Source organism: Schistocerca americana, chromosome 7 (assembly GCF_021461395.2).
Source record: "Schistocerca americana isolate TAMUIC-IGC-003095 chromosome 7, iqSchAmer2.1, whole genome shotgun sequence".
NCBI classification, from domain to species: Eukaryota; Metazoa; Arthropoda; class Insecta; order Orthoptera; family Acrididae; genus Schistocerca; species Schistocerca americana.
In genome coordinates, this window is record NC_060125.1 from 582,647,393 (window position 1) to 582,661,223 (window position 13,831).

The window sequence follows — 13,831 nt, forward strand, 5'->3', positions numbered from 1 at the left end:
ACCATCCTAAGGGAGCCATGGGTCTGATGATGGTTTTGTAGAAAGAACCGAAACCGGTTATCTATATCATTAAAACGTACATGATGTGATCAAGACTGAACTTTAGTCAATATATAATAATTAATTGATCACTGCTTTCCAAAAATGTTTACCAAAATTATAGATTTTACCTCAACTAGCTTCTTTTCTCTCCTTTGGGAGATTTAGAACCAAAATCAAACACTATAAATTAAACGTCGTATGGACACAATGAAAGAGGTTATTCAGAAACATCGTCCTAACTTTCCAGGCAGTTTACTGTGAAGGTCCCCCAGATTGTTCATACTCACCGACGGAAGTGTTTACCTAATGCCAAAGCTCCTACTGTAATTTCAAATGGTGGAAAGTGTACTATATTCAAACAGACGCAGGAAGCTTTCTTTCCAAAATCTGACGTAAATCTTGTGAATTATACATAGAAGTTCGATAAATCTGAACCTATTATTTGTACAGACTAAAAATTTCCTATGTTAATGCGATTCCTCAAATGAACGAACACAGCGGTGATGAACTGAACATTACTGAGAATTACTGATGTTGACGAACGTCAATAACGAAAGACGTTTTCTGCTGGTTCTGTTAAGGTTCATCGCTTTCTATCTGCCTTCCTTTATAGTTGGATCACTATAAAGTACAAATCTGTCTCTGTCCTTTTGTTTTGTTACTAATTCTGACTCTACTCCACTCCTTCTTTTTGGATCTGTTAGTCCACAATTTCTGACTTAGTAATTTGATCGCTAAATATTAATCACAGCCTTTCGTCCTGTACTGATTGTATTTGTGATACTATTTCGCAGCACAAAATTTAAATAAGCCATGGTCCACACAGGTATTTGCTCACAGCACACACACGATTGAGCTGATGGCCTTTCCTATTTTGTATACTTTTGCTGACCAGATTAATTAACATTCATGTAAAAAAGCATATTATTGACTACAGTAACTATAAAGACATTTCGATGAGTTCTAGTGCCTCATTTAAAACGAACTATTTCAGTCTTTCACAAAATTTAAATGTCTCTAGTGCATTACATCGAACCCCCTCTTTGTCTCTTCCTTTACTCGTGTTACACAGAAAACTCCTCCCTCTGAAACTCTGTTCTACCTCTATCCACCCCATTTACTTTAAATTAAGTCTTTCATAATTTGAAAAACTGATATTGATTTATTCACTTAATTTACAGGCATGCTTTTGGTGCCATTTTACAGCAAAATAAATGGAATTTTTTACGTTATACCTAAAAAGCTCCACTGTGATCTCATTCTTTATGGGACACACTTTCCATTTGAAGTCGATTTCTTACCAAACTCGCTGCAGCAGGGCAGGCGTGACTTGTTCAGTTGTGAGACAGAGTCTAGCCCTTAGCTCTGTTAGTGAAGCCAGTAGGGGGGACAAACACTGTACTCATGACGAATCCCCAAAATGGAAAGTCACGAGATGTCAGGTCCAGTGAACGTAGGGGCGATGCATCTGGTGTACCTCCGATGGTGTAGTTACCTGGAAAGCGGAATATTCTAATTTCCGGGCGTCTGAGAGGCATTTTGGGGGTGCGTCATCTAGCCTGAACTGAATGATGCGTTCTTCATCACAAAAGTCAATCTAGAAGGCTAAAATATTTTATAGCATATCTAAGTACACCACTCCATTCATAGTTTTTATGGAAAAAGAAAGGTTCGTAAATATTGCTCTTTCTCCGTGAAGAAAATACCTTCAGTTGTGGACTACGACGTTCATGTTCCATAGATTTTCATGATTCTTCAAGCCTCGAAATTATTAATTTCACTGCTTAAGCGAAAAATCGACTCATCACTAAACATAACCTTACCAGCGAAATTCTCATCCTCAAACAACCGATGTAAGATTTCGACACAAAAATGCTTATGAGCAACATTATCAGTGCCTTTTAGTTCTAGCACAGTTGCAAACTTGTTTGGTTTGAGACGCAACCCTTTTCATAGCACATGACAAATACTCAAATGTGGGACGTCCAGTTCTCAATAAGCACACCTGTCGTTAGTGTAGCACTGCTCACAGAGCTCTGGCTGACTTGCCCCGCGACGTCATCAGACTCACGTGGACTACCTGAGGGTTTATTATGTCTTACTGAACATCCAGTTTCAATAAAACACTTACGCCCCTCATAAATAATAGGCCTACTCTGTACGAAAATTACGTTACAAAGCTGACGCAGACTTCGAGTCTTCAAACCGAAACACATGGCGAGCACTCTCAAGACTACTAAAGGAAGCCATATTTGCTGCAACTGCCGCTAGCGCTTGCGGTGGCACGTTTCTCTACGAGTATGTCACGTGAGTCAAAACTTGATGTATTTTCCTTCAGGAAGACACTAAGACTATTTCCTCAAGCCATAAGCTTGCCGACTTTTCAGAGTTGAAAATTCTTTTTTGATACACAGTGTAAAGAGGCTATTTTTGTGTGTCAAACCAATATGGATTTATTTATTTCTCTTCCTGATTTTGAGATGCCCCTTCATCTATGGTGATTTGTGGATATAGTCTTAGATCGAGTGAAGCTTGCCACAGGATTTCAATAGTCTTCCTACTACCATTCTCTTCCCTAGGCTAGAAAACAGCTGCTGCCTGCCGACGTACAAAACGTCAGAACATACACACTGCTGCTGCCCGCCTCCCTAGGTTCAAGCTGACCTCGTGCCTGGAGATGTAGATGGGCTTGTTGAGGACGACCCAGACGGTGGTCTCCCAGCAGCCAGGATGCGTCGTCGAGCCCTCGTACGTCATGTAGTGGTCCGTCCGGGGAAGCAACTGCTGCAGCGTCAGCGGCCGTATCGGCGTCGACGAGGCTGCGTGAACACAGGACACCGTGAGAGCGTCACAAGCAGCTGTGAGGCTTAACGCTAATCCTTGTAAGCATTAAATACAGAGGGTATAAGTGCAGATATTTTTATATGTGGTACCTTGATATGTACACACATGAGTGTGTTTGTTGTTTCCTCTTCGTGTCGAACAATCTTCCCACAAACACTTCACAAACTCTACGACGTGGAGTTTTCTGCACAGCCGTAACTGCATCACTTAGTGGACTACGCCTGTCAATATAGACTAACAATTTTGGGTCCACACGACCACACTTCAACACCTGACCTGCTGCCCGGAAGGATATGCTGTAAATATCGATGGCTTGCTCTTGCCACATATACTTCGAGATAATAATCCATCTAAGAACATAACACTTATAATAGCTATAATTATTTGTCTGCAAATACTGATGTAATGGTGTTCAGTACAAAGTTCTTATTCACCAACTGTAATATCTGCACTTATACCCGTTACACCCTATATATAGTGCAATTAATACACCATAAAACTAGCGTGGTTACAGTATTCGCCAGAACATATTTATAAATAGTAAAAAAGAATACCTATAATCATTTAATGCATCAGAAGTCCTGCTGTAAACCTCTAGAAGCTATGTTCCTTAATTTTTCAGCTGTTGTACTTAGAAAATAAATAGCATTTGTGCAGGAATACACCAGTGCGATGTGGACAAAAGAGAAAAACAGATTTAGGTACACAAGCTAATCCGAAAGTAAGAGAAAAAGCGAAAAAAATCATTGACTGTAATATATTTCCATTATTGCGATTCATAGAAATGACTGACATAGTATTTATGTAGTTAATAAGGAAAACATTTCCTGCGTCTTAAAAATTTTTACTCGCAGGAAGCGTTTTAACAAAACTGCAGTGAGTGTTCCCCTGTGTTTGAATTCATATCCTGGCAAACAGAAAATACTGCGAACTGGATAGAGACTTTCTAAGGATGAATCAGGAGTGTGTTTCACTTAATGGAGGTATAAAACAGTGAGCTGTAATACGCTATGACACAACCTAACAGTGCAATTACTATTTAAAGGCCTCACAGTTCTGACAAAATCACCAGTACAAAAACAACCTACATCCTCCTCTGTCTTCATAGTAAATCACACAGGGCCCCTCATAGGCTTCTAATTATCCGTTTTCCATTTCGTCTGTTAGTTTTTGATCATTCGGTGCTACGCTATCGCAGCAATCAAAATATGTTGTATTTTTAGAAATGTTTCATTCTTTTCGATGTGGAGTGACTGAAGTTTACTGTTTACAATAATTAGCCGGGTTCATTTTATCCGGCGCACAGTTTTAATATGCCAAATATAAACTGCGCAGAATATGTTTTCGACAGAGTGATATATATGTTTATGTTTCAGTATTGGTAATAAATTTCGCTTTCGAGACGTATTACACTACCGCAGATACTAATAGTGGTGCACGTACTGAAGCTACTACCGACAACTGACTAAAGAGCATCCAGAACAACAGCACTTAGGGTGATCTCGCATGTCATCCGAGCCTTGTTTCTTCTGAAGGAACAGAGCATCACGTAGAGACATAGTTTCAATCCGTCTGTTTTACAAACTCAGTCCGGTATTTGTTGCGTACTGTGTAACACCATAGTTCTAATGCTCTACTGATTTATTTTGCTTTTGTTTATTTAATGTTACTTCGTTGAGCTTCTGTAAATGTGTTTGATTGAATAGATAACGTAAAACTGTATATTTCTTTCTTTGCACAAACTTTGATGTCATGGTTTGGTTCTATGCAGTCGTTTAAATGCTTTGTCCCATTTGGAGGGAACAAAACTTACTGTATATAATTGTAATTTTGTGTGAATAATTTTTTGTAGAAATGTCTATATGTGCAAATGTTCTGTTTGTTTAAAATGATTGTTTACTGTTATGTAAACTGCTGATCCTCACTTAGGGTTCCTAGTTAGTTTGTATGTAAAAGGTGTAGTGGTTCCCTCGGGAACGGAACTGTGTAGCGCGCGCAAATTGTGGTTGGCCTACGTGGAAAAGTTGGAACTGATAGTCGGGGACGAACCAGCAGTCGGAGACGAGCTACGAGTCTGTGCACTGCCATGTAAAAGATGCATATTGTTCTGCTTCCGAAAGAGGCTTTTTCTGTTACTTTCCAATGCCTCGGATGGATGGATAAATAGCTGGAACGATTCTGGATTTGGTATTCATCATCGCCACCAAGAAGGGCCAGAGTCCAGCAATTCTGCCTGCGAATCCACCTACCAACATGCAGTTGCCACCACGTTGCGCAATCGCTGTAACGTAATACTATAATGATGTACAGTGAAGGATCAGCTTAATGGATGTGCTAATGTGCTCAAATATAAGGTAATTTATATCTGAATTTATGTACCTATCTTGATTTTTCTCCTCATCATAACACCTCTCAGGGTCCTCTCCGTTTGAACTAAAGTAATTACCGAGTGCCCTTACTGAAAGTACATTAAAACCCAGTTTTCTAATTAATGCCCCTTGAACATAGTAAAGAGAAAGTTAAAGTTAATGTGGCAAGCGGGTGAGTTAAAGTTAATTATGCTTACTGAAATAATTTTCCTAGTAAGACTGAGACTTATAAAGCATATGATCACATAGCTGTCTGTAGTAAATTATAAAAGGTGAGGCAGTTTCTTGCAATTTTGTCAACATTGTGTTTCGATGTAGTAAAAGTGAGAAAGCTGCAGTTGTGAAACGTTATATACTCGTGTTTACTAAGTGTTTGTCTCTCTGGTGTATTAGAAGTGCATATTAATAGTAATGTTATAAAGACCATTCACTTTGTGTAAGCCCTGAAAGTAATAGTGTGTTTCGGTAGCTGTTATAATTTTGCAAATTGTTTCTGCTGCTCTGTTAGTTCCAATTTTACCGTAAACATATGTATGTGTAATAGTTCACTGCACTCGCGTGTGACAAAGTATAGGTTGTGTGGATCCGTTATAGCTGCTGATAACTATTTTCTTAAACGAGAATGTTAATCATTCTCTTGCCTAGTTAGGCTGGCGACCGTTTTCTTTCTCAGTTGAACAGTACAGATAGACGAAATTTTGTTCGTACTGTTCAAATATTTACGTAATTCTGACTTTCATTTTCGATAAGCCATTCCCGTTAGGTACAGCACGGTCAACCTAACAAAATTCCTCTCAGAGGGTAACACTGCTCTGTTGCTATATACCATAATTGCTTTAACAAAATAGTTTTATTTCATAAGCTGTTTCCAGTTTTAAGGTTATGGTACAGTAGTAGCAGACAGGAGTGTTATACGTGGCTTTTCCGTGACAGGACTGATTTGTTCTTATATTTAGATTAAAGTTCAGTCTTGATCACGTTATGTCTGTTTTAATGAGTAACAGGTTTCGGTTTTTTCTATAAAACCATCATCAGACCCATTGGCTCCCTTGGGTTGGTAGGTGGAGCTCTCCTTGCTGCTGTGCAGTCAAGAGTTGACTGGACAGCAGCAAGGAGAGCTCCACCTACCAACCCAAGGGAGCCAATGGGTCTGATGATGGTTTTATAGAAAAAACCGAAACCTGTTACTCATTAAAACAGACATAACGTGATCAAGACTGAACTTTAATCTAAATATAACAATTAATTGATCACTGTATTCCAAAAATGTTTACCAAAATTGTGCTGATTTGTTCTGTTGGGACATCGTATGTACTAAGCCAAACTTGGTATTTGATTGAATAAGCTACGTAAATGACGCTGTTGCAGTGTTATAACTGGAGCTCAAAATCTAGTTACTTGTGAGAAGCATCTGTAATGCGTCGATAAAATGCACGGTATCTCTGTGTACACTACGGCGGATCGCATCAGGTCTTTTCATAAATGTGTATACGTCCACTATTTCCTCCTAAACCACTGAAACTTCACTGGCGGAAAAAAAAATCGCGACAAAAAGAAGGAGTTGTATGATATAAACGAAAGCTGTTGGAGTGTTTCTACACCTGCAACATGGCGTCTATTCAAATTTCACGCCAATCGCATAAGGGTAGCACTATTAGCGCCTCTGTGAGGATGCAAATTAGGTTTGCTTTAAGCACATGCTGCAACCGCCATGACCAACACCTTAGTGAGTTCAAACGAGGTCGTGCAATAGGGCTACGGGTAACTGGATATTCCTCCTGCCATATTGCAGAAAGAGTTGGTAGGAACGTAGCGACGGTACATGACTGCTGGGAACGGTGGTCACAAGAATGTACGATGCCAAGAAGGGCGGGCTCCGGACGGTCTAGGGGCTCTACTGAGAAGGAAGTCCATCGTGTTCGGTGTATGGCTCTGGCGCACAGTACAGCAACAGCAGCAGCAGTCTGAACATCAGCTGGCGGTGACACAACGAATCGTTACAGACCGGCTGCTCAGAGCCAGACGCGTGTAGTGTGTATTCCTCTGACCCGAAATCAACACAATTTGCGACTTCAATGGTGTCAAGCGAGAGCTCACTGGAAGGCAGGGTAGAGGTCTGTTGTGTTCTGTGATGAAACATGGTTCCATCTCGGTGCCAGTAAAGACATGCCGTGTGTTGTTTAGGAGGGCAGTAGTGGACCTGCAACCAAACTTTCCGTATGCTAGACACAAGGGAACCTGGAGTTTTGGTAAGGGGTGCGATTTTCTATGGCAGCAGGGGTACTCTCATGCTTTGACCACGCACACTGACTGTAAAATCGTTATTCAATCTGGTGATTCGACCTGTTGTGCTGTCATTCATGAACAGCATCCCAGGGGGTGTTTTCCAGAAGTATAAGGATCGCCCACCTGCTGCTGTTGTAACCAAACATGTTCCACACAGTGACGACATGCTCGATCACCGGATCGAATCTGTCTCCAGTGGAGCACGTACTGGACATCATCGGACAACAACTGCATCGTCATCCAAAAAAAGCGTTAACCGTCCCTGTACTGACCGACGAAATGCGATAGGCATGAAATTCCATCCCATAAACTGACATTCGGTACCTGTATAACACAATTTATTCGCGTTTGCATGCTTGCATTCAACATCCTGGCGGATACACCCGTTATTAATGTACCAGCGTTTCACGTTTGCAATGGCTAATGTCGTGCTTACATTAACCTGTGACTTTGCAATGTTAGTTACTTAAAACTTAGTTACTTCAAACCGTTACCTACACAAATGCATTCACGAAACTTCATTACTCTAATTATTTGTTGGTCTTTCCATTTTTTTCCCGTCAATGTATGTCAAGGATATTTCGTATGCATACTGCATGGTAAATGAGAATCAGCGCTGTGAATTTCAGAACCTCCTAGCTCCCACAGGAGTCGAGATACTATCAAAAAAGCGTGGTTCTAACCATGAGAGATAGGCTGCTGTCAATGACATGGGTTAAGTGGGGGACATCAGGGCCCCGTTTCGTCGGCCAGCAACAGTGTAGCATGTCCGTGGAGACGTGCACAACATATGCACAGACAGATAGCGAAGAAGGCATTTTTAGCAGAAAGTCATTAGTAAGAACCAATTTGAGTAAATTATTGAAGGTTAACAACAGAGTCTGAATGGCAAGGAAAGATAGCTTGCCATAAATGTCGCGTGAACTAGGAGTATATTCTACGGGGTTAATTGTATTATGTTAATGAGGACTCAATGTAAACTAGCTTGTTTAAAAGTCTTTTGGTAATAGTGTAGAATGGCACATTCCATTGTAGAGGTTGTATCCATATAATAATGGAGAGAATGATTCAGGACTTGAACTGTTAATGCTAAGATAAGGTGCCTGTCCATCTCGTCCTATTCGCGATCTGTCTCCCCCTCATCCTTCCCCATTGTCACGTTTTCGTTCGGATATCCAAAAGTAATGTAGTGAAACTATGGAAGCCACCATCTGTAATTGTTTTGCCTATTGTCCCGTTATGAAATACACTATTTTTAAGTAATCTTGCTTACGTAAGAATAATTTCTTGGCGTTCTGTATTTACGCATCAAGTTCAGAGGTATCAATTATCAATTTGTAGTTCTACACAATTTTTGTCGTGCGACTAGCTTTAAATAGAGTTTACACTTCTTTTTGTCTATAGTAACGTAGTAACAGTTTGAATAACCAATAATGAAATCATTCTTCTGTGTTTCTCCGGAATCTAATGGTACTAAAATGAAATTATAATATTTGGGAATGCCTTATAATTGTTGGCTTTTATCTTTAAGTGGCCATTAAAAAAATCACATTTCGCATAAATTGCATACACGCTTATTTGCATTCGTTCACCGTGTCAGCTAATGATAAACAAAGCTTGTGTAAACAGAAGCTGTTCGGAAGAGTTAACATAAAGACTGAGAAAGAGTGAGGTTAGCATGGGGACTGCTCCAGCCTTGTTTGTGTCAAATCACTAAGTACACAAATTCCCTTAGATCCCAATTGTAACCATCAATCCCCTCCCCTCCCCCCAACCCCCCCCCCCTCCACCGCCAGGGAAGGAGTTATGTGCATAAGGCAGTTTTGAAAACGATCAACGTTCATATCCTGGACCGGTTACCTTGATTCACATCACCAGTTACTCCTTTAGCACTCCTACGAGCAATTTTGACCTCTAACTTCCGCCACAAAAGCTGCTACTCAGTCTTTAATTACCTCCTCGGAAACGGAACCTTAATTTCTGAACACGAGTCTGTTAAATGACCGTGTCTCTGGAGAGACAATACGCCTAGCCTTACGTCCTATACAAAGGAATGTAGTCACATGTAAAGCAGTTTATGTTAAATTAAGTTTCGACATTACTGGCCAACTTCTATAGAATAAAAAGGGAGAGGTAAAAGGTAGGAACATTTAACAATATTCAACTTAGTAACAGTTACCTGCAGTTTCGACCAGTGAATTCAGTAGCAGTTTTCGTGAAGGAACTGTAGCAATGCAGCTTTACTGAAATTACATTTATCTCATTGCCGACGGGCTGTTAGTCTCCTGCAGAAGCTATCGTAGCGGTGCTAAGCGGAGCCAGAGCCATCTAGCGGGAGGCGACGCCAGGCGGGGACGGTGGAGACGCGGCGCAGCCGGCGCCCGTGACGTGACCGCGAGACAATTGCCTGTCTGGGCGGCCATCCGTCTCCAGCGGCGCCGCTACCGCCGTCTGTCGGCGCGACGCCTCAGCTGACTTCATCTGGCGGCAGCCTCGCTCGTTAGGCGCCTCCACACTTCGGTCTCTCTTCCCCCTCTTCATCCTGCCTGTCACGGTTGTCACCACCAACAACGTCGACTCCTCCTTCTTCCTTCATCGACTTTAACGCGAGATATTTTCTTACGTCGGCTTGCGGCAAGCAAGCAGCAAATATTCTCATTCACCTGTATCGTTCTTATGTCTTAATAAATTTCTAAAGTAGGACCTCTGATTAATAAACAAGATACTTAATCCAGTAAGGTGAGTCAGCTTATACGGGCCAACTTATTTTGTCTAACAGTAATAAAATCAGCAGAAAAATGTTCCTTTCGGAGTGCAAAAAAGGCGAGAATGCTCCTGTTTAAGAAACTCTGACTGAAAAGTGGGGTACCAACTGCCTCGTCCTATCCCAGCACCTTTAAAAATTTTGGCGTGCGAAAATATTCACACTCTTTCTAACGTGCAGCTCACCTCACACTTCCACAGGCCTCCCTGACTGTAACTCATTCAAACCCGCTAGTCCACAGCTGCTAGTCGCTCATACCCATCCACTTCCACTTGTCCTTTCTCACTCACTCATTGAGCCCAGCTCATTGCCATTATCTCATTGTGTCTCTTTCAAATGAAATGAAATGAGCGTATGGCAATATTGGCCAGGAAGTCCGATTCGGGTTCGGCCGCCAAGTGCAAGTCTCATTTCAGTCGGCGCATCATTGGGCAACTTCCGGCTGATTATGATTGGTTGTCAGTGCAAGGGACTAGTGAATTAAATCATCAGTCATCATCAGAATGGAAAGAAATTACATGTGGTGTCCCACAAGGATCCATTGCTTTTCCTTTGTACATTAATGATCTCTCATCAGTTACACTGCCAGAAGCAGAGTTCGTTTTGTTTGCAGATGACACAAGTATTGCAATAAATAGTATATCGAATGTAGTTCTAGAAAGATCTGCTAATGATATTTTCATGGATGTTCATAAATGGTTTAAAGCGAACTCACTGACATTAAACTTTGAAAAGACTCAGTATATGCTATTCAGAACCTGTAAGAGGTTTCCACCCAGCATACGCATAAAGTATGAAGAAGAGCAGATAGAAGAGGTTGACAGTCTAAAATTCCTGGGATTACAACTTGATAATAAATTCAGTTGGGAGGATCACACCACAGAACTGCAGAAACGCCTTAACAACGCCTTAACAAATCTGTATTTGCAATTCGAGTGTTAGCAGACATAGGTGACATAAAAATGAAAAAGCTTGCATACTTTGCATACTTTCATTCCATAATGTCATATGGTATAATATTTTGGTGTAGTTCTTCAAGTCAAACAAAAGTTTTCAGAGTCCAAAAGAGTGTAACACGTATTATTTGTGTAGTAAATTCACGGACGTCCTGTAGAAACCTCTTCAAAGAACTAACTACTGCCTCCCAGTATATTTACTCCTTAATGAAATTTGTCCTAAATGATATATCTCTTTTTGCAACAAACAGCTCAGTTCATACATACAATACCAGGAACAAAAGTGATCTGCACAAGGACTTAAAAGCACTTACTTTAGTTCAAAAAGGAACACTCATCTTGAATAATTTGCCAGCAAACATAAAAAATTTAGTTACAAACGAAGATGAGTTTAAAAGGAGCCTGAAAGACTTACTATTGGCCAACTCCTTCTACTTCATTGACGAATTTTTTAATAGAAACAAATGACGGATTGTATATATTCGTTGTATTAGTATTGTTATTCCAGCTTTTTTTTAAAAAAATTAACATGTTCCACATCCACGAGGATCTCCTTAGCACGGATCTATGGAACGAAGAACTAATCTAATCTAACCATGTGGATGAAATGATGGTGAGGACGACACAGTACCCAGTCCGTGAGCGGAGAAAATCTCCAACCCCGCCGGGAATCGAACCCGGACCCAGAGCATGAGTGCCAAGCACGTTACCACCCAGCTAAGCAGGCGGACTGTGTCTCTCTGTCACTGTCTCCTGTTTCGCAAGAATTTCCTTCGTTCTGTCTTTCGACTACTGTTTCCTCCCACTGGTACTGTCTCGCTATTGTTCTGTCTTAGGTGCTGCTATTTCATTCATTCCTGCCCTCTTCTGATGTTTCTTCTTACTGTCACTATCTCTCTCCTCCCCGTTGTAGTTGTCATAGACTCCGCCTCTCATTATAAAGAAAGATGTTCAAATGTGTGTGAAATCTTATGGGACTTAACTGCTAAGGTCATCAGTCCCTAAGCTTACACACTGCTTAACCTAAATTATCCTAAGGACAAACACACACAACCATGCCCGAGGGAGGACACGAACTTCCGCCAAGATCAGCCGCACTGCAGTGCCTGAGACCGCTCTGCTCATTCCGCTCGGCACTCTTATTATCACTAGTTTTCTCCCACTTATGCTTTCTCCTTCTCTTTTTCCTATCACACAGGGGCAACCTTCACTCTTTCCATAGCAGTGTCCTGTCACTGTCAATTATGTTTCATCACTGCTGCTGAGTCCCTCTTCTCTCTCTCGTACTGCTGTTTTGTCTTTCGCTGTTTCTGTATCTCAACCGCTGTCTACCATCCACCATTATTCATTACTTTACCGTCTCTTCTTCTGCAATTGTCCCCTTCTCTCTAAAAAGGCTGTGTGGCTTGTCCTGGCGGAGGCTCGAATCCTCCCTCGGGCATGGGTGTGTGTGTTTGTCCTTAGGATAATTTAGGTTAAGTAGTGTGTAAGCTTAGGGACTGATGACCTTAGCAGTTAAATCCCATAAGATTTCACACACATTTGAACATTGTTTCACTCACAAGGAAAGATCCCCAGTGGGGGGGAGATCGACATTTTGGAACAATCTATACGGTTATGTATGTTAAGATTCAAGGTACCACATACTCGTACAACAGCCATTCAGCCTGTTGAGCCCTCATTTGCGAGTAATTGACGAAAGAAAATTCGGAATTTTGAGTGACACGCAATTACGTTAAAAAAGTTAGATCAAACCCTCTGGTTGCTTGGTATAACAGACTGAATAGTAGTTCAACATGCCGGAGTTGTGGGGTCGAATTTTGTCAGGTGCTGTGAATTTTCCTTATTTTTTAATCTTTATTGAAACCACTTTACCATCATTTCTATTCAATTAATTGATTTTAATGGAATTTTGTATTTCCATTTCTTCGTCACATCATTTTAATCATAATATCAACTTCTTCATTTGCTCTCATTTTCCTTCCTATCATTCTTTTTCCACTTGAAATCTTTGTTCGTGTGTTTTAGTTAATTTCATGTACTCTTTTCGGTTTAATTTCTTTCGTTTTATCATCCTTTTCTTGTGCAGTTTATTGCTTTCATTTCGTTTGAATTTCGATACACTTATAAACTCTTCTTTTATATAAATCTTCATCTGCGTTGTTTTGTCAGTGGTTCAATAGGTATTTAGTTTGTGTTATAAAGGTTTGTATGGCGATCACCATGCAAAGAATTGCATATCTGGTACAAAAAGACGTTTTTCAAACCACTGCACAGTCTCTATAAATAGTTTATTTGGTCTTTTATTTTTTTTAGTTATAGATCGGAATTTTCAAATAATTGAATATTATAATACAAAAATGTAATTAAATTCATTTTCACAAAAGTTCCGTTTGGAAAAAGGATGATATAGGAGTAAATGAAACAAATGAAAGAAGTTCATACGGTGGTGACAAACGAATGTAAATAAGAAATTACGTTTAAATCAACTGACTGGATAAAAATACTGATGAAAGTCATTTCGGTAAGGATTTAAAAGAAAAGTTGGCACCTGATGGGATTGGAACACC

General features: G+C 40.5%; 1 protein-coding gene across 1 annotated transcript in view; it reads right to left on the reverse strand.

Moving 5' to 3' along the window:
• LOC124622077 (carbonic anhydrase-related protein 10-like) overlaps window positions 1-13,831 on the reverse strand; it is an 899,606-nt gene that overhangs the window by 63,715 nt on the left and 822,060 nt on the right. Inside the window, exon 7 of the mRNA XM_047147650.1 lies at window positions 2,707-2,861. Within this exon, the coding sequence (XP_047003606.1) occupies window positions 2,707-2,861 (155 nt within the window). The remainder of the gene's footprint in view (window positions 1-2,706; window positions 2,862-13,831) is intronic.